Source organism: Balaenoptera physalus, assembly GCF_965194825.1.
Source record: "Balaenoptera physalus genome assembly, chromosome: 19".
NCBI lineage: Eukaryota > Metazoa > Chordata > Mammalia > Artiodactyla > Balaenopteridae > Balaenoptera > Balaenoptera physalus.
The window spans coordinates 49,574,329-49,598,202 of NC_138900.1; the positions used below are offsets into that span (position 1 = coordinate 49,574,329).

General features: G+C 56.4%; 1 protein-coding gene across 3 annotated transcripts; it reads right to left on the reverse strand.

Moving 5' to 3' along the window:
- Positions 1-88: 88 nt before the first annotated feature.
- SLC12A4 (solute carrier family 12 member 4) lies at positions 89-23,092 on the reverse strand. Of its 3 annotated transcripts, XM_082436044.1 has the most exons (25): positions 22,902-23,090; positions 21,177-21,222; positions 17,149-17,243; positions 15,633-15,764; positions 11,855-12,001; positions 11,715-11,769; positions 9,931-10,061; positions 7,913-8,154; positions 7,540-7,754; positions 6,820-6,984; positions 6,644-6,742; positions 6,292-6,349; positions 5,775-5,949; positions 5,248-5,366; positions 3,684-3,782; positions 3,376-3,495; positions 3,072-3,176; positions 2,648-2,816; positions 2,150-2,345; positions 1,868-2,037; positions 1,649-1,780; positions 1,463-1,570; positions 1,099-1,286; positions 845-978; positions 89-661 (listed from the first exon to the last, which is right to left on the reverse strand). In XM_082436044.1, exons 1-25 carry the CDS (start codon positions 22,965-22,967, stop codon positions 570-572), a joined length of 3,258 nt encoding a protein of 1,085 aa, XP_082292170.1. In that variant the 5' UTR covers positions 22,968-23,090; the 3' UTR covers positions 89-569. The 3 variants fall into 3 exon arrangements, 2 of the variants coding, with proteins under 2 accessions (XP_082292170.1, XP_082292169.1); XM_082436043.1 differs by lacking the exon at positions 21,177-21,222; XR_014256435.1 differs by lacking the exons at positions 89-661; positions 845-978; positions 1,099-1,286; positions 21,177-21,222 and having other exon boundaries at positions 1,868-2,053; positions 22,902-23,092.
- Positions 23,093-23,874: the final 782 nt, after the last annotated feature.

Genomic DNA, 23,874 nt, shown 5'->3' on the forward strand with positions numbered 1-23,874 from the left:
ACAGCCTCAGGGAGCCGGCTCTGGGCCTGGGTTCAGTTCCGCCTTCTTCCCTTGGTGCCAGGGGAAACAGAGCCGGGGCAGCGGGAGGCCCAGAAGTACACAATGTTTTATTGAAAAAAGTCAGGCTTCAGCTGGCTGGTTCCATTCAGCTCGGCTTGGTGGGAGTCCCTGCCCACAGTAGCCTGAGTCAGATCTTCCTGCAGGCCGGCTGGGCCAGACCCCTCCCTGGTCGCCCTTCCCCTCCTCTCTGATGGTGACATTCGAACAATAAATATGCAATAAATAGCGCTCCTGGGCCAGCTGCCTTCAAACCCCACATCAGCCCCCACCAGTCTTCTGAGTCAGGACAGGCGTCCTGGGGTGCTGGACAGGAAGTCCCCAAACCTCTCAGGGTCTTGCAGGACCTCGGATCCACCTCCATTGCCAGGTCTGGGCCCAGTCTCCAAGGAGACCTAGCAAAGCTGGGTCCAGGGCAGGGCTGGGCAAAGCAGGGCTGGCGGGCGGGTGCTGGGAGGGGGCTGTTTGTTACCCTGGACACCTCCACTCTAGGCCACAAGTCTGTATTGGGCTCAGGAGTAGATGGTGATGACTTCACGGCCACCACCACGGACCAACAGCACCCGTTCGAGGCCCTCAGTCAGCACCTCCAGGAACTCCATGTCTGTAGGGCATCGGGTCAAGGAGGCAGCACCCAGGGAAGCACCAAGGGGCACCCAGGGAAGTTTGGCCCGTCGGTCAGAGCTGGGTGCCCTGGCACCCCCTAGGGCACCCAGGGAGAGGAGCTCCTGGCCTGACCTCACACACTGTCCACCTCCCCACTGCCCGCCTCTTTACAAAGGGATACAGTTCTCATCGCCCTCGCTGTTCTTGGGTGGGCCGGGCATGTTCAGTAGGACCAGGCGGGCATCATGGGAGCGTGTGACAATGACTTCATTGAGCTTCACAGCCGTGTGCATGCGCCGCACATTGGATTGGTCCCTGCAGATAATGCAGCTGATCATGGGTCCCGCCCCTGGCCCACCCACAGGGCTTGTCTGCCCCCATCCCACCTCCAACCCCAGACCCTAATGTGGCTGGGTCCATTTCTGCTGCACTCACGGCTTAATATGTACCAGCTCCCGGAAGTTGTCGGGGGCATGGCTGGGGTCCCAGGGCTCCGCTGCCATATATTTGTCCCGTGTCCATGTCATCTGGATCTTGTCAGTCCCAGCTGCAGACTCTTCCTCCTCGTCTGAGTACAGGCTCTCCAGCCGCAGGGCTGAGTGCCGGTCCTTGACCAGCTGGGCCTGAGGACAATCAGAGGAAGTCGCCTCGGTGCCATGGGAAAGGGTGGGCCTGGCTGGCCCAGCATGATCACCCAGCCTTAGGGAAATGGGTGGGGCTGGGGTGAATCATTCTGATGCTCCCACCTGATGGCGTCTCCCAAGGCCTGACCCTGCCCTGGACCGAGAAGGCCACTGACCTCTCGCTCCCGCTCAGTCTTGGTCAGCCTCATCTGCCGCAGCATCTGGGAGCGCTGCTCCATCATCAGTGTCCGCTCATAGGTATATGCGGAGATGTCGCTGTTATGCTGGGGAGAGGGTGAGCCGTGAGGACCGCGCTACGTGGGGCAGGGTACCCACAGGGCTATGTCGGGCAGGTGGCTTACCATCTCCACCACTTCCACCTCTGCCTCGAGGCGCAGGTGGTACAGGAAGACAGCCAGATCCTTCTTCATCTGGATGCTGTTGTCATCCATCTGGGCCACCGTGAAGATGCGCATCCGGCACTTCCTCCAGACCTGTGGCAACAGAAGGTGGTGGTTCAATCACACCCCACCCCTCCAAGGGCCCAGCCCCTCACACCGGGGCCCAACCGCCTGGCCCACCTTGTGCTGGCGTAACAGGAAGGGCAAGAGCATGAGCATGCCACCATCGTGGACAATCCACCACACATCGATGTGGCCCTCCAGGTAGCGCTCGTGGTTGCTGGGGTAGAAGGCGATGTTCTTGGGCACGAGCAGGGCCAGATGGGCAGCCGTGGTGCAGCGCACGGTGTCTGGGGAGGAGGGGCACTACTGATCGTCAGCCTGTGACCCTCTGGCCTCTGTCCCCACTTGACCCCTGCCCCTGTCCTATGTGGTCGAGCCCAGGCCCTGACCCTCACGCACCAATAAAGGTCTTCCAGGCACGTGGGTCCTCACTCTGTCGCCAGCCGTAGGGCCAGCCCAGCACCACGGAGTTATGCCTCATGCCACCCAGGCCGCAAGACTGGATGAGGTGGGCCAGCCCCTCACGCACCTTGCTGGCCACCACCACCTGGCAGAAGCCCTTCACCTTCTCAATCTCCATCATGTTCTTGATTGTCTGTGGGGAACATAGCAGGGTCAGAAATCAAGGCCATCAGCGCCCCCTCTGCTGGGCTCCCCACCAAGGCCCCTAGGGTGCAGAGGGTGGGGGTGGGGGAGGAGATGGGGGCAAGCTGCCCACCCAGAGGCCATGTTTTCAAGATGGGACAGTTATAACCCCCTTGCTCCAGCTCTCAGCTGGCAGCAGTGCTGTCCACCTGGCTGGCCAGCACTGGTCCCCTCCCCCGTGCACCAGCTGCAGCCCGGACATCTCTAGTCCAGCTCAGTGTCCTCCCAACACCGCCCCCTTACAGCAGGCACCTGCTCAGCGGCCTGGGCCTCGCCATAGCTCTCCAAGAAGCTGCCCTGGATGACAGAACCAACAATGGTCAGGCCCTTGCCGGCCTTAAGCTGGGAGGCGAAAGTGAGGAGCCGTGGGTACTTCACATGAAGGTCCTCATCTAGCTTCAGCAGAACCAGCAGCTGAGGCCTGTGGTGGCCAAATGGAGAGGGAGCCTGAGACCAGGGCCAGAGGTTTCCAGGGAGCCCAGCTCCTTCCCTTCTTGGCTCACAGGCCCCTACAGGTAGCAGTGATCCAAGGGCCAAATAAGCAGGATGGCGCCCCTGGCAACTCAGGATAGGGAACACGGACTAGGGAGGGGGAGCCAGCACCTCTTGACTCTCCCACCCTCACAGTGCCCCCTGAGAACCCGGACTGGGCCCTGCCAGGCCGGGCGTGACTCACCGCCAGTTCTTGGTGTGAGGAGGTCCCTCCTCTAGCCGCAACAGTGCATAGCGGGCAGCACTCAGGGACAGGCCTCGGATCCCGTCGCCCCACTCCTTCTCAGCCCTGCAGAGGCCCCCACAAGCTGGTGAGCCCCTGGTCCCACCCAGGGGTTGTGTCCGTGTGCAGGTGAGATGAAGGGGCCAGGCCCGGGTCACAGTCCCCCAGCCCCAGCACCACGGTGGCTAACGAAGGATGGCTCAGCTCCCCGCAACCCAACAAAGAGTGGCCCAATGGTCCCGAGCAGGCGGCAGCCCTCACTCACCCTTGGTACTCAATGTACTTGTAGATCATGCCGGCAATGAGCATGGCGACCAGGGCATAGTACCAGGAGGAGACAAACATAAGAGCCAGGCAGAGGCTCATGCCCAGAAAGGACAGCGCCCTGGGCCAGAGAGTGGGAAAGGGCCAGAATCAGGGAGAGACCAATAGGGCCCCAGGCCCAGACCCCCAATCTCTCACCAATAGCAACTGCTGCCCAGAAAATTCAGACTCCATCCAGAATGGGGCTCCTGGCTTCCCCAATAGCTCTTGTGTCAGAGGACCTGGCTCAGGGGCCCAGCTGGCACTTACCAGTGATAGTACTTGAACCGAGGCCGCCAGTTGGGGGTCCTCAGGAGCGTCTGCACAGCACAGGCCAGGTTCACAAACAGGTAACACATCAGGAAGAACCTGCAGCACAGGGAGTGGCTGGTACAGAGCGGCCTCCTTGGCAGCCAGGTACCTGATGTCCCTGCCCTTCCAGGCTGGGCCTGGATGAGGAACCAGGACATGTCATGGCCTTGCCCTGCACGGGCTCAGGCAGGTCTCTCAGCCTCACCACGCCCAGTCCCACAGCCCGATGCAGATGGGACACTGCAGCAGTGTCCGCAGAACCAGGTCTTAGAGGATGGGCAAGTGTTCGCAGGCAGAGGAGGGGAGGGGGCTGCAGGCAGGGGGAACAGCTGTGGGAGAGGATGGTGTCAAGGAGGGCTCAGCGTCTGGAGACGGCTAGACAACAGTCAGGCCTCTGGCCTGGGTGACCAGTTGGATGAGGGGCTGTCATGAATGTGGGGAGAGTGGGTCGGGGAAGACAACAAGGGCCATTTTGAATCACTGAATTAGAGACACTTGAGGGACACTGCGGTGGGTGTGGGAGACTGGGACGGGGGAGGCCTACCGCATGAGCCCTCCAGGAATGAGAGCCGAGGGGCAGAGGGCTGAGTGGAGGGGACGCCAACCTCCACCCTCAGCTGGTACGAGAGGAAGGACAGACAAGAAGGCAGCAGGGCTTACGAAAGAGGGCGTGCCAGGGGGCAGGGACTCCCACGAGGTGTCCCATTAGGGCTGCCAGGAGGAGCCACGTGATAAAGGCTGAGATACATCCTCTGGCTTGGGCAGTAAGGGGCCACCACCAGAGACGACTGTGGCAAGAACAGTTTCAGGTGTGCGCTGACGTGTGGGTGGAGCTGGGCAGTAATGGGCGGAGGTGTGCTGGGGGGAACAACAGAGCACTGACTCCAGCAGGCCTGGCTGGGGCTGGGGGGCAGCTACTTCGGGGGGAAGGGGGTCACTCTCAGTCTCACAGGCTGAGTGGGGCAGTGAAGGCTGGCTCAGTCATAACTGAACAAGCAAAAGGAGCACCGGCAGTGGAGCAAGATGTGTGAGGAGAGGTGGAGTGGGCCCCAACCCTGGCAGAGGTGAACACAGCAAGGACACGAGCCCTGCCGCCAGGACCCCTGGAAATTGCCGCGTGCTCACCACCTCCTGCAGGGCACTGGCAGATTCAGATGCCCAGCATTCCAGAACTTCAAAAGCAAACAACTTTGAAAACAGATGGATTGGGTAGTGGTGGCCTCATCAAGGTGCTAGAGACCAGTGCTTGCCCTGACGCTGTGGGTCTCCCACAGAGGCACATGGGACCTACTGGTCTCTTTAAAATTTCTGAGTAAGTGCCAGGCTCGCTCCAGAAGGCAGAAGTGGCTGAGATTTGCCAGGCAAACATCCCCCCATACAGCCTGACACATCTCCCTACTGCGCCCTCAACACCAGACAGGGTCACAGAGCTGTTGGGCGGGGCCCCCAGCTGAGGGGTGTTGAGAGTGCAAGGAGCCTTTCCCAAGACCATCCCCCAGCCCTGCCCTGGCCCCCAGCTCACATGGATAGAATGGGGGCCACCATGTCAAGGGAGGCAATGAGGATGCCCAGCTCAGCGATGAGTGCCGTCAGGAGGAGTGCCCATGTTGGTTCGCCATTTGCCTTGCCATGGCCAAAAACCTGCAAGCACCAGGGTCAGAAGTGGAGAAGTTGGTTCCATTGCCCCCATTCCACACCTAAGGCCACAAGTCACAGCCTGGCCTCCATCATGAAGTCCCTCTGGGGCTCAGGTCACACCCATGCCTATCCTGATAGGTACAAGTTCCTCTGCCCTCCACTTCCTCAGGCCTCTCTGCTGTGGATGAGCCACAGAGAGGCCTTGAGGATTCTGGGCCCAAGCAGCTCTACCAACAGCAGGGCAGGGCCAGGGCCAGGGCCAGGGCAGCTCTCAGCAACTCTCCATGGACAGCTGCATGGCCCTGGCCCCCAGCAGGATAAAACGCACCCATACTTACCTCCTACCTCTCTCCCCCCGCCAGTGTGGGGGGCCAGGAGCACCCAGGCGGTGGGGGAGTGCAGAAGGCTCACCCGGAGGAAGGGGATGATGTTGTCCTTGGCGATGGCCTGCAACAGGCGTGGTGCCCCAGTGAGGCTCTGTAGGCCGGCGCCGCAGGTTGAGAAGAAGGAACCGATGACGATGACCCAGGGCGAAGGCCAGGCTAACGTGCCCACCACCAGGTTCCTGCTGACGCCGTCGCCGTACCTGCAGGGGCCGGGCTCAGGCCATGCTCCATGCAAGGAGCCCCCCAAACCCTGGGTGGGGTCGCCCAGAGTGAGGGTTGGCAGGGGTCAGGAAGGATGGCTATGGTGGACAGAGCTCTGGCCCCTCAGCAGAGGCCAGGCCACCAGCCCCTATCCTTTCCCCTCAGCCCAGCCCCGATCTGATGTCACCCTCCTCTCAGAAGCAAAAGTTCTGCTGGGGCCTGACCCACCACTGGCAACCAGCAGCCTGAGGACATGTGTGGAACCACGTGTGCAAGGGGGGCCTGTGTCAGGGCAGCAAAAGTTGAGCCCAGTGCCACGGGGAGGGGCCCAGATCACTCACTTGTCCCGGAGGACCACACCCTCGATGCAGGCGCCAAAGAGAACCACGCTGCTGAAGTCTGTGGCTGTGTCAAGGAAAGCTCGGCCTCCGCTGCCACTGCCGTCCCCATGCATCCCCGCACAGCGCCCAAGGGTCCCTCGCCCAAGCCTTAGCTGGCAGACTCAGCTGGGACACCTGCAGCTGCAGGTTTCATGTTGTGTACACACCCCTTGAGTGTGCGCGCGCGTGTGTGAGGGGTGAGGAACACATGCACGCATAGGGAGTGTGTCTGCGCGTGCCAGCTGGTGACTTATACACAGGCAAGTGCCTCCTGTCCCCCTTCCCCACCCACCCCAGGCCTGGGAAAGGATACACACAAGGGAGGTTGTAACAATGGCCAGAATGGTCCCCACTGGGATGGACTTCTGAGCATCTCGGAGGTCCCCGGAGCGGTTTGAGCCAGCCATAATGCCTCCAAAAACAAGGAAACTCCCTCAGGGGCTCCCCGGGAGTGGGGGCAGGGCAGGGTGGGTGGGCAAGAGGGCTCACCCGTTACGGAGGGGAAGAAGATGCCGACCAGCACGGTGAAGGACGTGGCGATGTCGGCCACCACGTACAGGGGCAGGCTCTCCTTCAGGCCAAGGGCGTCTGTGGAGGGCAGCCCGCGCTTCTCCACGGCCTCACCCTTCTCCAGGTAGGCGCTCCACAGGTTTTCTGTGGGGGCAGCAGCATCACCACTGCAGCCCCACCTACTTCCCAGGGAAGTTTGGGGCAGCCCAGCCAGAGGCTGCAGATGTATGAGGTTCTCGGGGTTCAGGGGGTGACTTCAGCCGAATGGCTATGGTGTCAGCCACCGGGCTGCTCTGGCCACAGAGAAGGAGCTGTCTGGCTAGAAGTCTGAAAGGCGAAGGTGGCTGAGCCACCATCACCTGACACTGCCTGCCTCCTAGACAGAGGCCCTTTATGGCTCCTGTGAGAACAATCACAGGCAGGGTCAGGGGCTGGTGGCTGGGGAGAAATGGGCTGCCAGAAGTTTCTCGGGGTTGTTGCAGGCCTGGGACACTGGCCAAACAGGCTCCGTTCACCCGAAACCCAGCTGCCAGGAGCCAGGCTGAGAGGACATGGCTGAGCTGGGAAGGCAGCCAGAACTGCCTCCCATTCCTGAGCTGGCCACACAAGGACGGCTCTGTGCTAATCCGTCCTTCCGTGCTCATTCCCTACCTCCTGCTCAGTGTGGGGGGCAGGAGCAGGACAGGAGGGAGGACGCACCCTGGAGCACGCCAGCAGCTGCACCAGGGATGCCAGGGATCTCAGTCACATTGTTGAGCAGAAAGTAGGGGTCGCAGGAGTCTGCGGTGAGGTTGGGGCTGTGGCAGAAGAGGCTCCAGAGCCGAGTGGCCACGGTCTCGTTGTCCACCAAGGCCGTCTTGGCACAGACATCAAACTGGTCCCGGGACAGGGTCCTATTGCCCAGCATACATACTCTGTGGGGTGGGGGGGGGGGGACAGAAGCATCAGCACCTGCTCAGCCGGAGACCCCAACCTGCTCCCACCCTGTAGCCTCTACAACTCAAGGCATCAAAGGCCATCCACGTGGGAAGGATGTCAGTGCAATGCCTGGATGTATTCCCAGGTTACTTACGGAAACACGGGAGGGTCAAAAATAGACTTGATGCCCCCAGCATAGATGGAGAGGATGGAGATGATCACACAGGCCAGGAAGAGTGAGGCAAATTTGTTCACATACTTGACACCAACAAACACCACCAGGGTCATGAAGGTCAGAAAAATGGTCCCATACACCCGCATGTTGTTCAAAGTGGCACTCGACATGTCATGAGTGCCTGTTGGGTAAAAAATGGCGGCTGGTGGGGCAATGTAGGTCTGAAACAAGAAGACAGATAGAGGAGGTTGAATCTTCCTATGTGGAGAGTCAAGCCCTACATTTTGGTTTTCTTTTTAAGAGTATCTAGAGGGGAGTTCCCTGGCGGTCCACTGGTTAGGACTCAGCGCTTTCACTGCCATGGCCCAGGTTCAATCCCTGGTTGGGGAACTAAGGCCCTATAAGCTGCACAGCCAAAAAAAAACAAAAACAAAAAAGAGTATTCAGAAAAAGCCAGTCACAAAAGAGCATATATCGTATGAGTCCATTTATATGACAAGTCCAGAATAGGTAAACCTGATTAAATCTTTATCTATCTATCTATCTATCTGGCTGCGCCGGGTCTTAGGTGCAGCACGTGGGATCTTTGTTGCTGTGTGCGGGATCTTCATTGCGGCATGCAGGATCTTTTAGTTGCAGCATGCAGGATCTAGTTCCTGACCGGGGATCGAACCCGGGCCCCCTTCATGGGGAGCACGGAGTCTTAACCACTAGACCACCAGGGAAGTCCCTGATTATATCTTATTGAAGACAGAAAGAAGATTAATGGGTGCCTAGGGCTGGGGGGAATGGAGAGTGATCACTAATGACCATGGGGTTTCTTCTTGGGGTGATGAAAATGTTCGAAAATTGACTGTGGTGATAGTTGCACAACTTTATGAATATACTAAAAACCATCCAATTGTATACTTTAAATGGGTAGTGAATTGTACGGTATGTGAATTTTCTCTTAATAAAGCCATTATTGGCTTCCCTGGTGGCGCAGTGGTTAAGAATCCGCCTGCCAATGCAGGGGACACGGGTTTGAGCCCTGGTCCGGGAAGATCCCACATGCCGTGGAGCAACTAAGCCCGTGCGCCACAACTACTGAGCCTGCACTCTAGAGCCTGTGAGCCACAACTACTGAAGCCTGCACACCTAGAGCCCATGTCCCGCAACAAGAGAAGCCACCACAATGAGCAGCCCACACACCGCTACAAAGAGTAGCCCCCGCTCTCAGCAACTAGAGAAAACCCGCGTGCAGCAGCGAAGACCCAATGCAGCCAAAAATTAAATAAATGAATAAATAAATAAATTTATAAAAAGAAAAAGAAAAACAAACAACAAAACCCCCAGAATATCCAGGAACAGTCTCCACGCAACAGACAGGGGACCTGGAGGTGGGAATAGACAGGCAGTTCCTCTATGCCCAGGGGTGGGCACTTTTTACCCTGTGCTCCCCACTGCTCCTCCCCCTCTTCTCCCACCACAAGGGCAGTTCAGTGGGAAGCGGGAAACTGAGTCAGAGCACACATGAGGCCCACAGAGGGGGCACTGACCTCCAAACAGGGTCAGGGTCCTGTGGCTGTTCACCCTGATTTAGGGATGAGGATAAGATGGATCTGAAGGGCTTTATTAGCACAGAGCCCTGGGGGGGAGACAGAGCTGGCCAGAGCCCACATGAGCGTGGGAGGCAGGCTCTGCATCACCACCAAGATCTGTCACTGAGTTAAATGCAGTAGTTCACAGACCACCTGCCATGGTTGAAATGTTGCCCGAGTGGATGGAACATCCAGGGTCAAGGTGAAGACAGCCAGGCCCCTTCCTTGCCTGGCCCAAACTGGGAAAGGGCTGAAGGGGAGACTGGCTTGAACAAAGATCTTTCTCCCTCGAAGAGGCCTCCCTCATTATAAGCCCTAGACCCTGACCAGAGGTGAAGGGAGCATGAGCCGCCTGGGCCTATGGGAAATGGACTGTTTGGACAAGACCAGAGTTGGCCAGGGCTTAGCTGGACTCACCAGCAGGATCTCAATGGCCCCCAGGATGTACATAGCCGCTGCAAATGTTGTTCCCAGGTAGAAGCACAGGCCGACAGCCCCTCCAAATTCTGGTCCCAGCGAGCGGGAGATCATGAAATAGGAGCCCCCAGCTACAACAGAAAAAGCGTACATAGGTCAAGGCTGGTTCTTCTTCAAGGGGGCCACTCCCATGACAACCCTTCACAACCATCCAGAGGGACAGGGACTGCTTTTCCCATTTACGAACGAGCAGGAGGGTTAGAAGACTTGCCCAAGGCGGCATGGTTAATAAGTGGCCAGGCTGCGGTTGGACCTGATTTCCATTTGACTCCAACACCCAGCACGGGCCAGCGACATGAATACTCTGCTGGGGCAGCTCTAGGTCCGCAGCAAAGCCTAAGCAGCCTACTGTCCCCCAACTGCCTGCAGTTAGGTCAGTCCCCGCAGCCTCCCCTGGTTGGGTGTGTCCTATCTCAGCACGCCTCACCCCTCCTAAGGGCTATTGTCTGTTAGTCTGACCCTCCAGACCAGGGCAGGAACTGTCTAGCTTTTTGCCCCTAGGGCCGGCCACTGGGTGACTGTCCACGGCTGACCCTCCTGCCCTGAATCTGTGCTTCCATCAGAGTCTAACACCCCTGGCAAGACTGAGTCAACACTGGACCCCAGGGCCAGTGAGGGTGCAGGGGACAAGAACAATCCCATGCTGCTGGTTGAATCGGCTCCTGATGAAACTTCTCTGGTGAAAAATCTGGGAACAGGGATCAAGAAGCTTTAAAAAGGCTAATCCCTTTCATGCTGTAATCCCACCTCTAGGACCCTCTCCTAAGGAAACTGCCAGGGGCGTGAACAAAGATCAGTGTGCAAGGCTGTTTATGACAATAATGTTTACAATAGTGAAAAAGTAGAACCCAAGAGTAGGAGAATAATCACATAAATTAGGTAATGTCAATCCTGTTTTAAAAAAACAAATGAACTGTTTCCAGCACTTGAGAAACACACAGACACACACACACACACACACACAGTTTGGGGAAAACAATACATCTCAATACTTTATAAGACCCTAAGACCATGTATTAAAAGGCTAACAGTTATGACCTTAGGATGGTGGGATTATGGGTACTTTTCATTTTCTTTTCTACATTTTTTGCACTTTCAAACCCTCTATGGTAAACATATATTGCCTTTTTTCCCCTATTACTTTTATACTAATGCTAATAAAGCTGTTATTTGAAAAAAATAGAAAAGGATTCAAACACAGAAGCCAACCCGAATAGCCAAATAGCCAAAGTGGAACAGTTCGAGCAAAACAATAAATAATGATGGTACTAAGATTATGAGCCAAAGAATAAAATAAATATCCAGGAGTCCACAGTGATAAAAATACATGGTTGAGTAAGTAAATAAGCGGAGTCTCTGAAAACCAAGTCCAATCTCATCATCCCAGCTGAAAACCCTCTGCATTGTCTATCCTGTAATCCACAGGGTGGCCCAGACTCCTTGGCTTGGGCCACCAGGTATGCCCCGTCACCTTTCTTTATCAGCCCCAGCCCCCGCTTTTAAAAAAATTACTTTTATCCAAAAAAAAAAAAAAAAAAGCCCAAACAAACAAAACACAAAACAACAGCAATCTCAAACTCTGTCAAGCAAGGATGCTCCTAAGTGGTGGCACTGTCATGGAGTCAAGGACTAAGATCCCACCTGGGGGGCAATGAGTGTTCCCGGGCATGTCAAGGTGGATTCTGGGCCCATCCCCCCCTCGGGCCTGAGTGGTGCTCACCCACCTGGAACCACGCCGTTGGTGGCAATGGCGCTCATGGAGATGGCCGTCAGCAAGGTCTGTGGAAAGGAGGGCCTAGGTGAGCAGCTCAGCTGGGTGGGCTCTGGGGGGTGGCCGTGGCCCTGCCCCAGCTGGGATACTCACACAGCAGCAGCAAATGAGCACAATGAGGAGGGCCTGTAGCACACCGGCCGTGCCCACCATCCAGGTCAGCCGCAGGAAGAGGATAACCCCGAAGATATTCTGCAGGCAGGGCAGGTACACCCCCATGAGGGTGCCCATGCTGGGTGCCTATGGAGCAGGACGGGAAGGGGGAGACAGAGCATCAGAGGGGCCCAGATGCTCCGTGGAAGGCCAGCCCCTAGTCACTTGACAGTCCCCCGCCCCCAGGGTGTTCTACCAGAGAACAGGTTGCAGAGGGATATTCCAAGTGGAGTCCTGGGGAGTGCAGGGGGTAAGGTGAGAGGATGTCTGTGTTGACTTTCATACATGAAGAAACAGTTTGGGACTGGGAAGGTATAAAACCTGATTCTTTTCAAAACCCCACGTGTGAGCTTTTGAGCCTCACCTCCCCCTCATGGTACTGCCCCCTTCCCTTCCTCTCTTCTTTTATACTTCTGGAAAGTGAGGTCTGTGTCAGATCTCCACCTTCCCACCCAGCATGCCCCATGTCACCCAAGCCAGAGTCTAAGAAGTTGTTCCTGACCCTCCCTCTCTCCAACCCCCCAGTTCAGTCCAGTGGACACTGAGTCCTGCCCAGTCTGCCTCTCAAGCTGCCCTGAGATCAGCCTTCCTTGCCTCAGCCTTAGTCCCTTGAACCTGGGGCACTACATCTGGGGCACCTGGATGGTGCCTTCTTGTGCCTGTCAACCTCTCCACACTCCAGCCCGCTCTGCTGCCAGAGCAGGTCTCTGAAAACCAAGTCCAGTCTCATCATCCCTACTGAAACCCCTCTGCATTGTCTATCCTGTAATGCATAGTGTGGGCCAGGCTCCTTGGCTTGGGCTACCAGGCCTGCCCCATCACCTTTGTCAGCCTCAGCCCCTGAAAACATCAGTCCCTCAGAGCCTCTGAACCAGGGCATGTGCTGGGCTCTGCCTGGGAGGGTTACCCCTGCCTCACTGCCTGGCAAATTCCTCTTCAGTTAAACCTTCAGGAGACTTAACTGTTTCCTCTTCCAGGAAGTTCCCCCAGGTTGCCTTAGCTGGAGTTGGTACTTCCTCTTGCATCCCCTCAGCATCTGATATACCCTTCCCTCATAGTGGTCATGGTAACTGTTCACTCGAATGACCATACTGGGTAGACTTGGTTTGTTCACTGTTCTATCATCAGCAGGCCCTTGCTGGTACTCAAAAGGTGCTCCTGAGCCCAGTGAACGATGCCTTAGAAGGCCTCTGGGATAACCGGTTGGGAAAATCCTGCATAGAGAATAGAGACTCAGGCTGGAGGGCAGGTAGGGAAGGTCTAACGGTCATATCCAGGCAGGATTTCTCAGCTACCTAAGGGTAGAGTAGGGGCCAAACAAGAGGCCAGGGCAGACGCTGAAGCACAGAATTAGGCCTGGTGCCTTCCTTTTTTTTTTTTTTTTAAATATTTATTTATTTGGCTGCGCTGGGTCTTAGTTGCAGCATGTGGGCTCTTAGTTGCGGGATGCAGGATCTAGTCCCCTGGCCAGGGATCGAACCCTGGCCCCCTGCATTGGGAGCGCAGAGTCTTAACCACTAGACCACCAGGGGAGTCCCATGGGCTGGTGCCTTCTTGAAGAACTGAGCCTCACATGAGAGCAGCCCAGAGTAGTGGGGCCCTGAGAGCTTCCACCAGAACCCCAGCAAAGCCTGCTGCCCTGGAGCTGGGGTGGGAGAAAGAACTCTGGCCACAGGAACTCTTCTCAAGGGTCCAGGCCTGGGGCAGGATCTGTGTTCAGCCTTAAGGACCACAGAAGGGCCTAGAAGGGCCCGAGTAAAAACAAATGGTCCCTCAAACTGTCCTGAACAGTGTAGGTGACGGATACACCTCATCTGGGCTCTGTCTGAGCCCTTCTCAGAGGCCCTGGACCACCCGCTGGATAGTAGCAGCTCCCAGCCCCCCATTTGAGGCTGAGTCACTCTGGGAAAAGGGGAGTGTGGGAAAGGGCAGGGCCGGAAATGCTTTCTGCATCTCCAAATAACCTCTGGCAGCCTCAGAAGGTCACCAGGCCACAGGCGGAGCGGCTGCCATGGAGAGGCCGCCTTGGGTCTTGGTGTGGTCTGGTTGGAGGACCGCCCTTCCGGCTTTAAGCTTTCCTTTTCTGAGGCCCCTGCTCAGACCTGCCTGGGTGAGGGCCACAGCTCAGCGGCCCCAGCTCCCTAGCTTCCTACTGACTCTCTGTGGACTTGACCAGGCTCCTGCTTTCTCCATGAAAAAGCCACTGGCGCTGGGACACTCAGCCATCCTCTCACATCTTTAACCTAGGGCCAGGTGAGCTGGCAGGTAAGCTGAGGCTGGACCCCAGCATCCTCACAAGCTCCTCATAAGGCCAAGGGACCATGGCCCTTCACCAACTCAGAATTTCTTCTGACACCTTGTTGAGATGTACACTAGCCTTTCTTAGGGACCTTTTTACTCCCAGCCACCAGCTTCCTGGGCTTGGTCTGAAGGGACAGGGAGGAGGCTTTTACCCAAGGATCCCACCACCCACTGCAGGGCTAAACACAGACAGCCACAGATAGTCAGGGTTCTCTGCTATCTGCAGTTCAGAAAATATCAGCAAAATCACAACCAGCAGGATAGGGTGGGGGTCATGTCTGTGTGACCCCAAGATCTCAGCTGCCCTCTCTCAAGCGTGGGCTAGTTTGCCTCCCAGAAGTGAGGGGTGCATATCAGCCTCTCGCCTTGGCCCACCTCAGTAAGGTCCAAATCTCATGGGCAGGTCTGAGGTTGGGGATCTGCCTTATTTCAACCAAGAGCTCCTCCTGCCTGTGCTGACCTCCAGCAAGAATACTACAGCTAGTGCCAGACTCAAGCTCCTTCCAAATCACAGCTTCTTCCCAAACCTCAGGGAGTCAGTAGACATGGAGGGAACGTTCTTTGCCTCCAAACTGAAAACGTAGGGGGGAAAAATACCCAGCATTCAGTTAAACTGAGCCCTGTCACACAGGGGAGCTGAGCAAAGATGTGCAAAGTCATCCCGAAGAGAGGACGGCTGGAGGGCCAGAGGCCTGGATAGCGACTAGGGATGGGACCAGGAGAGGGATAGGGAAGCCCCAAGAGGCATGCTCCTATCACCCCCAACCCTGGCGCTCAAGGAACCCAGGGGCTGTCGGAGGGGTCTGCCAGTGGAGCCAACACAGTGAGAAGCAGAAGGGTTTAGTCAACTGCTCTAGGTCACATAGCCCAGAGGGACAACCAGGTTCCTGGATCCAAAGGTAATATCCTTAGCCATCCTGATGGGATGCCCGTGATCTGGCATTCTACATAGTCACATACCTCACAGTAAGCCCACAAGTCTCCCAGCATTATGCATTGATCTTGTTTAGCTTAGTCACCTTAGGCAAGTTAATTAATACCCCAACACTCAAGCTTCCTCATCTGTAAAATGGGGATGATAATAGCACCTGTCTCACAGCTCTGTTGTGAAGATGACACACAAGAACCCAAGCCCACTGCTTAGAATGATGCCTCACACACAGAGAGGCCTAAGTAATGTCACGTTCCACTGTTATTTTTGAGGGCCTCCCTGGTCCTATGCCCTGAGGGCCACCTCCTTGGCCCACCCCTTGAAGCCTCCTTGAGCCCAAAGCACTCAGTGCCCATCCTCCATGCTCACCAAACCTGGCACCTACTTCCCCCAGGATTCTCATAACTATGTGGGGAAACTGCCAACTCCATGGTGTTGAATCTGTCTTCCTAGGAGTGGCCTCTCTGCTGCCCCTGACCAGCTCACCTTGGCTGCTCTCCGGCGGGTGCCCTCTCCACTCTCAGCCTCCTCGTGCTCCTTGGCGCCCTGTGTGAGGTTGGTGTAGCTGACGAGCTTGCCCAGAAGAGATGATACCTTTGGGCGGATGTCCAGCTCTTCCTGTAAACAGAGCCACAGGGCAATCTGGCAACTGGCACCAGGCTACCTGTGTGTAGCCAGCAGCCTGGCCTCTGGCCCCTTGCCAAGCCCTGAGGCAGGCCTGGGCTCTTGCCTGGGGAAGCCCAAGCCAGCCCACTGGGCAGGTGTGGGTGCCACACCCCAGCACTCACTTCTCTCTGTCCCACCTTGGCTACAATCACTACCAGCCCATTTGCAAAACTACCTGCCTTGGGGGGAAAGGGCAGGACAGGGCACGGCTGGCAGACAGGCGAATGGCACGCTTCAGTCTGCCTGTTCGGCCTGGCCACCTCCCAGCTGTGAGTAGGCCTCTGGGACTCATATCTGCCCTCAACAAAAAAGCCACCCTAGTCACCCCAGGGAACCAAGGAAGTCAAAAGAGGTGTGGGACAAGTGAAGTCTCTCTTATCTGCCTAAACCCTGATTGTTCTGGATGGCCTTCTCCACCAGGCCTCACACCCCGTGAGTAACCCCCCTCAATTCCCAAGGTGGGATCCTGGACCCCTAGCCCATCTGCAGGTGGGGCCAGGTCAAGAGGCCTCCCAGGGCTCCAGCTCCCACGCAGCACCTAGCACAGCTTCCCCAGCACTGTGCCTCTGCCTGCCTGTGGCCCACATTTAGTCTTTCCCTGTCTATCAGCTCCCTTCTGACCCTACACACAAGGAGAAACTGGTTTGGAGTAAGAAGTGAAGATGCAGGTCTTTGCAGGTATATGGAGATTGAAGAGCCTATGAGACTTCCATGGGGCAGCTGAATGTGTGGGTCAGAATTTAGGGGCCTAAACCATGACTTCAATCCAGATACAACTTCTGAGCTTGAGTCTGAAAATGAAAAAATTCAAGTTCAAAGGCACAAAATTGGGAATGTTTCCAAAGAGACGTCCACTGAAGCTGCAGATATGGCTAGAGGGGGCAGATCTGGTGAGAAGGACCAGGGCTCAGTAAACTTGATGGGGACAGAGTTGGAGGAGTCAACCAGGAAGGCCAGGGAAGAGTTCACAGGAGAGGGAAGAATCATGGACTATGAGAAGTCCTAGAAGTGAAGGGGACAAAGGAAATCCTGAGGTAAGAAATACTGAGAGGTGGTGACCTTGCTGAGGGGCTGCATGGAAGTCAAAGGTGAACACCCCTGGAGGTGGTAATGGGGTACAGTGGCCTCTGGGAAAGCAGTTTCAGTTCAAAGGGCCGAGGGAACCACAGTCTGGCTGCCAAGGGAGCGAGACAGACAAGGGGAGACTGGAGGAGAAGCCGAGACATAAGGAGGCACAACATCCAGCCTATCTGCTTAGCTAAAGCTTGGGTCCTGACAGGTCCCTGCCCGCCCACCTCCTTGCCACACCTGTGGCCCAGAATGGCTCCTCAGCTACCTCAAACAGTGCCAGGTTCCTGTCATGGTAGTCACTTCCTCTGGAAGCTTCCATGGGACAAAGAAAAGGGCTGCTCTCTTTGTGGTTGCCATGTCCTGTGGAGAGAGAGGAACAGAATCCCAGTCAGAGGCTGCCTACTGAACCCCCAGCATGCACTCCTCCCCAGCAGGCGTGCCGTCACCTCTGTGGAGCACTCTGTGGGCCAGTGTTACCATGTTGGGCCTGTTTCCCCATCATACCCTGCCAGCCTCCTTGAAAGGGCCAGAATTGGCAGTGGCCAATGATCAAAACCCAGCACGCAGGGCTTCCCTGGTGGTGCAGTGGTTAAGAATCCGCCTGCCAACGCAGGGGACACGGGTTCAAGCCCTGGTCCGGGAAGATCCCACAGGCCGCGGAGCAACTAGGCCCGTGTGCCACAGCTACTGAGCCTGCGCTCTAGAGCCCGTGCACCACAACTACTGAGCCTGCGTGCCACAACTACTGAAGCCCGTGTGCCTAGAGCCTGTGCTTCGCAACAAGAGAAGCTACTGCAATGAGAAGACCGCGCACCGCAGCGAAGAGTAGCCCCTGCCCGCCTCAACTAGAGAAAAACCCACGCACGGCAATGAAGACCCAACTCAGCCAAAAATAAAATAAATTAAAAAAAGAAAAAAAAAAAAACAGCATGTACACTCATCTAGCAGAGGGCACAGGTGTGAAGGGCCCAGACAGCACGTGTTAACACCAAGGGGCAGAGTCAGCTGCAGGAGGGCGTGGCCCAGTCATGGCCCACCTTCAGACCACCCCTGAGACACACACTCCCATTTTCCAGCCCTTCGGGAATATCCAGTGTGCCGGGTGCCCAGGGCTCGGTGTCTTCAGGGCTCCCCCCAGGTGCTGCCCTCCAGACAGATGAAGCCACACAGGGCTCCTTCTGCCGCCATGGCCAGCCAGCCACCTCCCAGCCACCCCACCATGCACTGCGCAGCGGCGTCCTTGAGGGCCACCTGAGGCATGCCGGGAGGAGAGTCAAGCAGCAGACTGGCCAGAGAGCGGAAGTGGGTGCTTGAAGCTGTCTAGGGTCATCTGGGAAAGCCCTACAGAAGCCTGACCAGGTGGGTGTGGGACTAAGCAGGACTGTGGGCAGGACCCTCTTGTTGACCTACCTCCCTGTCCCCAGATCGTGGCTGCTTGCTCCAGACTAGGCATGTGGCCAATCCCAGCGTCCACCTACCCCCCAGGCTGGTGAGGCAGTGCCTCAGCACCAAGAAAACCTCACAGAAAGGAGCCAGATGCACCTTTTTTTTATACGCCTGCCTCAACTCTCAAAGCTCACCTGCATTTTCTGGCCACCGGCATTCACACTCTTCCCTGTTTTCCAAACTTTGTCCACTGTGAGTCTCAGTGGGTGACATTCCCAGCTTTTCATCAAGCAGGCAGAAGACACCAAGTACTCCTTTTCCAGTTGCTAACAGTAAAACCCCCTTCAGACAGTCTGACAGCTGCAGTGGCAGTGGCTGGAGGCTTCACAGCAAATGGAAAGATGACATCTTGGTTCAAAGAAGCCACACTGGTGTTGGATGGCAATGACTGTGGCAGCAGTGCTGGCCTGGTGTCCAGTGATGGAGGTGGCAACAGAAGTGTCTTCACTGACCCAGCCTAGTGGGGTATTCCAGCCATGCCTGGTTTTGTGAGAGCTACCTGCCAACCTTTTCTGGTTAAATAGCCCACAATCCATTTCTCTTGTTTGCAGCTAAGAATACTGAACGATGATACATCCTCCTCGATCTGATACATCCTCTTGCCATCAGTATGAGACTTAACTTGCCTTCTCTGAGCCAACAATCACTCAGCAGGTGCTGCACTGTGGATTCTTTACTGTCCAAAGAGACTGACAGGGAAAGCATGCTGATGACAATTTCTGGGGCAAAATCAGCTGTTCCTTCCCACAGTATGTAAAAGTGGTACATCGCCTCATCTAGGAACCTGGACTAGCTAAGTTAAGCCAAGCAGCTCAGTCCCAGAAGCTACATGTCTATATGTAGGCCAATGCCAACGGCACAGTGGACAAAGGTAGTGGGAGTTCAGGCCAACCTACAGAACCATGTTAAAGCCTCATGGGGGGACTTTCCTGGTGGCGCAGTGGTTAAGAATCTGCCTGTCAGTGCAGGGGACATGGGTTAGAGCCCTGGTCCAGGAAGATTCCACATGCCATGGAGCAACTAAGCCAGTGTGCCACAACTACTGAGCCTGCGTACCACAACTACTGAAACCCACGTGCCTAGAGCCCATGCTCCGCAACAAGAGAAGCCACCGCAATGAGAAGCCCACGCACTGCAACAAAGAGTAGCCCCCATTCACCAAAACTAGAGAAAGCCCACGCGCAGCAACGAAGACCCAAAGCAGCCAAAAATAAATAAATAATTAAAAAAAAAAAAAAAGCCTCGTGGGGTCACGTAGCTCCTCAGACACCCTGTGACATTTGCTGTGCCCTTGATGCTTGTTCAGGATCAGGATAAGGAGCCACAACAAAAATCTGAAAACCCAGTAACACTGCCCATTACACTGACAGCCCTTCAGTGAGAAGCCTCTGAAAAGCACTCTTGGATTTTTGTGACAAAAAAATATCTCTCCTGAATAAGTCAGAGGCTTCATTTTGTCAAAAAAAGGCAACTATAAGAGCTCATCTTATTCCCCTTTCTACCTTGGCTGCCAGGAACCTCTAAGCTAAATTTATTTTTTAGATGCAGTCACCATCTACCTCGTCTCAGAGTCCTTGCCTCTTTCCTCTGCATGGTTTTGATCTGACAGTAACAGTCCCTTGGGGAGGCATTTCTGTTGCATATCTCTTCTGATCCTTTTGTGGAAGTAGGTTGAAAGTAAAGTATAAATTATTCTAAACTCCTGCACTGCAGGCTGCCCCACCATTGTTACCTCATCTCTCTGAGGACTGCACTAGTATCCAGAAAACACAGAGCTGAGCACACAGCAGTTCCCCCAAAACGCCTGTGGATGGTCCTCTAAGACCCAGCTGATCCTTGTCCCTCAGCCATGAGTCCAGGGCAGCTCAGAGCCCTTGCAAGGGTTACCTCTAGTCCTCACAGCAACACTCCAGTAGATATCATTTACCCCCTTTTAGTAACAAGGAATGTAAAGCTCAGAGAGATTCAGAGGCAAGGTCACTCAGTGAGAGGGCCAAACTTGGGTCCCAGGATCCACCAGAGCCACGTGGGAGCTGAGTTGTAGGTTCTACTCCTATTTTGGACCTCCATCCATCCCAGGAGGCACCCCAGGGTGCAGTACAAGCCTTTAACTAGAGAAGAGTGTCTGGGGTTTGCAATTTGGCCAGGGTGCGCATACCCAAGGCTCTTGGTGCTCAGTGGTCAGCAGACTAGCTTGGATTCCTGAACCTCCCACTGTGTGACCCAGGGCAACCTGCCTACCCTCTCTGTGTTGCCTTGGTTTCCTTTTCTATGAAGTAGAGCTAGTAACACGTACTCTTCCAACTGCCCAGATGCATCAGAAAAGGGACAATCTGGTGCCAGACACCCAGCAGGGATTCCGTGGAGTTCCCCAAAACCTCATTTAAAGACAGCTCCCATGGGATTGTGGGAACTGGGTGGGTGGGGGGGTTGGTGTCTCAGCAGTGCCTGGATACCTGTACTGCCCTCAGCTATTCCAAAAATTCCAGGGCAGGTCTGGGCATGCCTGCCAGGCCAAAGCCGCTCAGATACCACCTGAGACCCCTGGTGAACCACAGCATGAAGGCTGGGCCTGGGCGCTGCCTGTGAGGTACACATATATGCGTGTTCCTGCCGGCAGCTGTGAGTGTACCAGCTGCAAGCAGGGACCCAGGTGACACTCCTGATCTCTCTGCTCACAGGTATCTGCCAGGGGTACCCCTCTAGAGCCTCTTCACCCCCTGCCCACAGGCCACGGTGAGCTGGATGAACAGGCCCATCTAGGCCTTTGGAGCAGAGGTATGGGCCTTGAGAGATTCAGACACCAAGCTGGGGGGTCCCCCACCGAGAAGGATCATAACCACTCACCAGGGTGCAGAGTGTCCCCCATACGGCAGACGCAGTCAAGATCTGGCTGAAAGGGAGGAAGAGGAGGAAGAAGCGGGATAGTGGGAGGAGCTGGCCCAGCCTGGAGGGACCTGGCAGGACTCAGCCAATGTGGCTCCAGCTCCCTATAGTCACCCTGTGAGAGGCCAAGGCGGGGCCAGAGGCAGGGCTCCACTCTGCCTACCCACTGGTCCAGGCTGATCTTAGGGATGCAGCCCAGCCCAGCCCAGCCTCTGGGGAGAGCGAGCCTCCAAGGGCTAACAGAGGAGCAGGGGTGGATGCTGGCTCCTGCTCTGGCCACTGGAACAAGGCTAGGGGCAGGTGCCGGCATGGGGCAGGGGTTGAGGTGTGTGTACCCACACAGCTGTCAAGCCTGTTAAATGACCATGATGTCCAGCAGCCTATGCCACTGTCCTGTGCCATCTCCTCACACAGCAGTCGGGTGACACACATATAGCCTTCACCCACGTCAGGCATGGATCACCTCAGTCATGTCACCATCACAGAGTCAGATCAAGATCACATCACCTGATACATGCCAACACACATGTTCCCTGCATACCTCCATCATGGTCAGTCACAGACTAAGCATTTGTCATCAGTCACATCACCATCCTCATCATCGATAACCCTGCAGGAAATGGTGGCCCACAAGAAGTGCTATCCTGACCCCATCTTCACTCTGCGGTACCCCACAGCTATACACTTGCACAAGCACAATTACACATGCATATGCTGCTACACATACAGACACATGTTCTCGGCAGTGTTCACACTCCAAGAGTGGGCCCTGCAAGGACAGCCCCCTGGGGGGCTCCTGGGGGAGGAGATGGTGAAAGGGTCAAGGGCAGGCACCTAGGAGGGGAGGAGGGGTTTACCTTCAGGCCCAGTTTAACATCTAGGTTAAGAGTTAGGGCTCTGGAGTCTCCAACCCTCGATTTGAATCCCCTAGAGCAAGTTACATAAAGGCTCCATGCCTCAATTCACTTCTTCCTAAGCGTGAGTAACATGACCTATCCCATGGGGGAAATTAGGAGGATTAAACGAGTTAATTCACTTCAAGTGCCTAGACAAGCCTGGTCCCGTGTGAGTGCTCCACAGATGCCCACTGTACCTACAGATGTAAGCTGGGATCCACGCAAGTGCACTCACAGGCAGTTACCCACAGACCCCCTCAGGCAGGCACAGCCTTCTTTCCAGGGCCCGGGAGTGCTGGGAGGGAAGAGGAGAGGGGAGGAGAGAGAGGGTAGTCTTAGGGAAAGAGATGCTGCCGCACAAAAGTGTAGGCAAGACGGGAAGAGGTTAGGGGTGGTTCACAGGAGGTAGGAGGTGAAGGGTCTGGGGTCCGGGCTGCGGTCGTTGCTCCCAGCCGGGAAGGGCCAGAGATGGAGGCTCAGCGCTCTCCGCGCCCCGGGCGGCCCGGCTGGCCCGGCAGGCCTGGCCACGTCTGCAGCCCCCGCCCGCGGCCCGCAAGGGAGGAGCTGGGGCGGGGAGGGAGGCCCGACCGCAACCGCGGGCGCCGGGGGCCCAGGAAAATTGAGTCTGCGCGCGCGGAGTAAGGGACTGCCGGTGGCGACTCAGCCTAAGAAAAGTTGGGCCCGCATCGACGTGTGCGCGCACCGGCCGGCGTCGGTGTGAGAGCGGGCCCAGCGTGGCCAGCTTCCCTGCCCCCGCCCCCGCCAAGGACCCCTCCGGGCGCGTCCTCACCCTCCGAGTTCTCCCGATCGGCGCGCTCCCCGTAGTCCACCCAACTGAGACCCTCGAGGTTGTCATAGTCGCCGCGCCGCGGCCCGTCCACCGGCACCACGGTGAAGTGAGGCATCCTGCGCGCTCGGCCCCGCCGCGCCCGCCGCCCCTGCCGCCCGCCTGACTGTCCCTGCCGCCCTGGGCCGGCGCGCCCCGCCCGCTCACATTCCTCCCCGCTGCGCTCACTTCCTCCGCCCGCCCCGCGGGCCGCCCCTCGGGGGCGGGGAGCAGGAGGGGCTCGGACCGGCTCCTCCCTGAGGTGGGGGCGCCCAGGCGGAGTGAAGACCCCGGGGCGGGAGTACTACTCCACGCGCTGGGTAGGCCCGATTCCTGTGTGACCTCGGGTGGTGAGCCGCCCTCTCTGAGCCTTAGTTGCGGTACTTGTAAAATGGGGAAATGCGCTTCCACCTCTTGGGGCTGCTTGAGGGCCGTGAGATGGGGTACGGGGTGCATTGGCCCTGCGCTTTGTGCCTAGTGAGCGCTCAGTGACATTTCTGTGATTCAGGGATGGGGAAGGATAGGGAGGAGCGCAAAGGTCATTCCAGTCCTGCCTAGGGCCTCCCACCATTCCTGAGTACCCCCTCCCCATTTTCATCATCTCTCTCTTCCACCTCTCTCCTCCGAAACCTTGGAAACGGAAACCCAGGAAAGTCCCCTCCCTTCCCCCACCCTCCATGTCTCCCTGTTGGAGGCTGCTGGGGATTCCTGACCCTTCAGTAGAGGCTGCTTCCTCCTCGGTAGGAAGGACACCCATCCCCCTCGCCCAGCCCCGTTTGCCTCTTTGGACGCTGCATTGGATTCTTTAGCCAAGTTCTTTCATCTCAGTTTTATCTTTTACTGTCTCACCTCTTAGGGATTCCTTTACCCAAGCCATTTACTTCTTTGCTTTTAAATTTTCTTTCACTTTCTACTCCACTGCTTCAGATAAGTTATC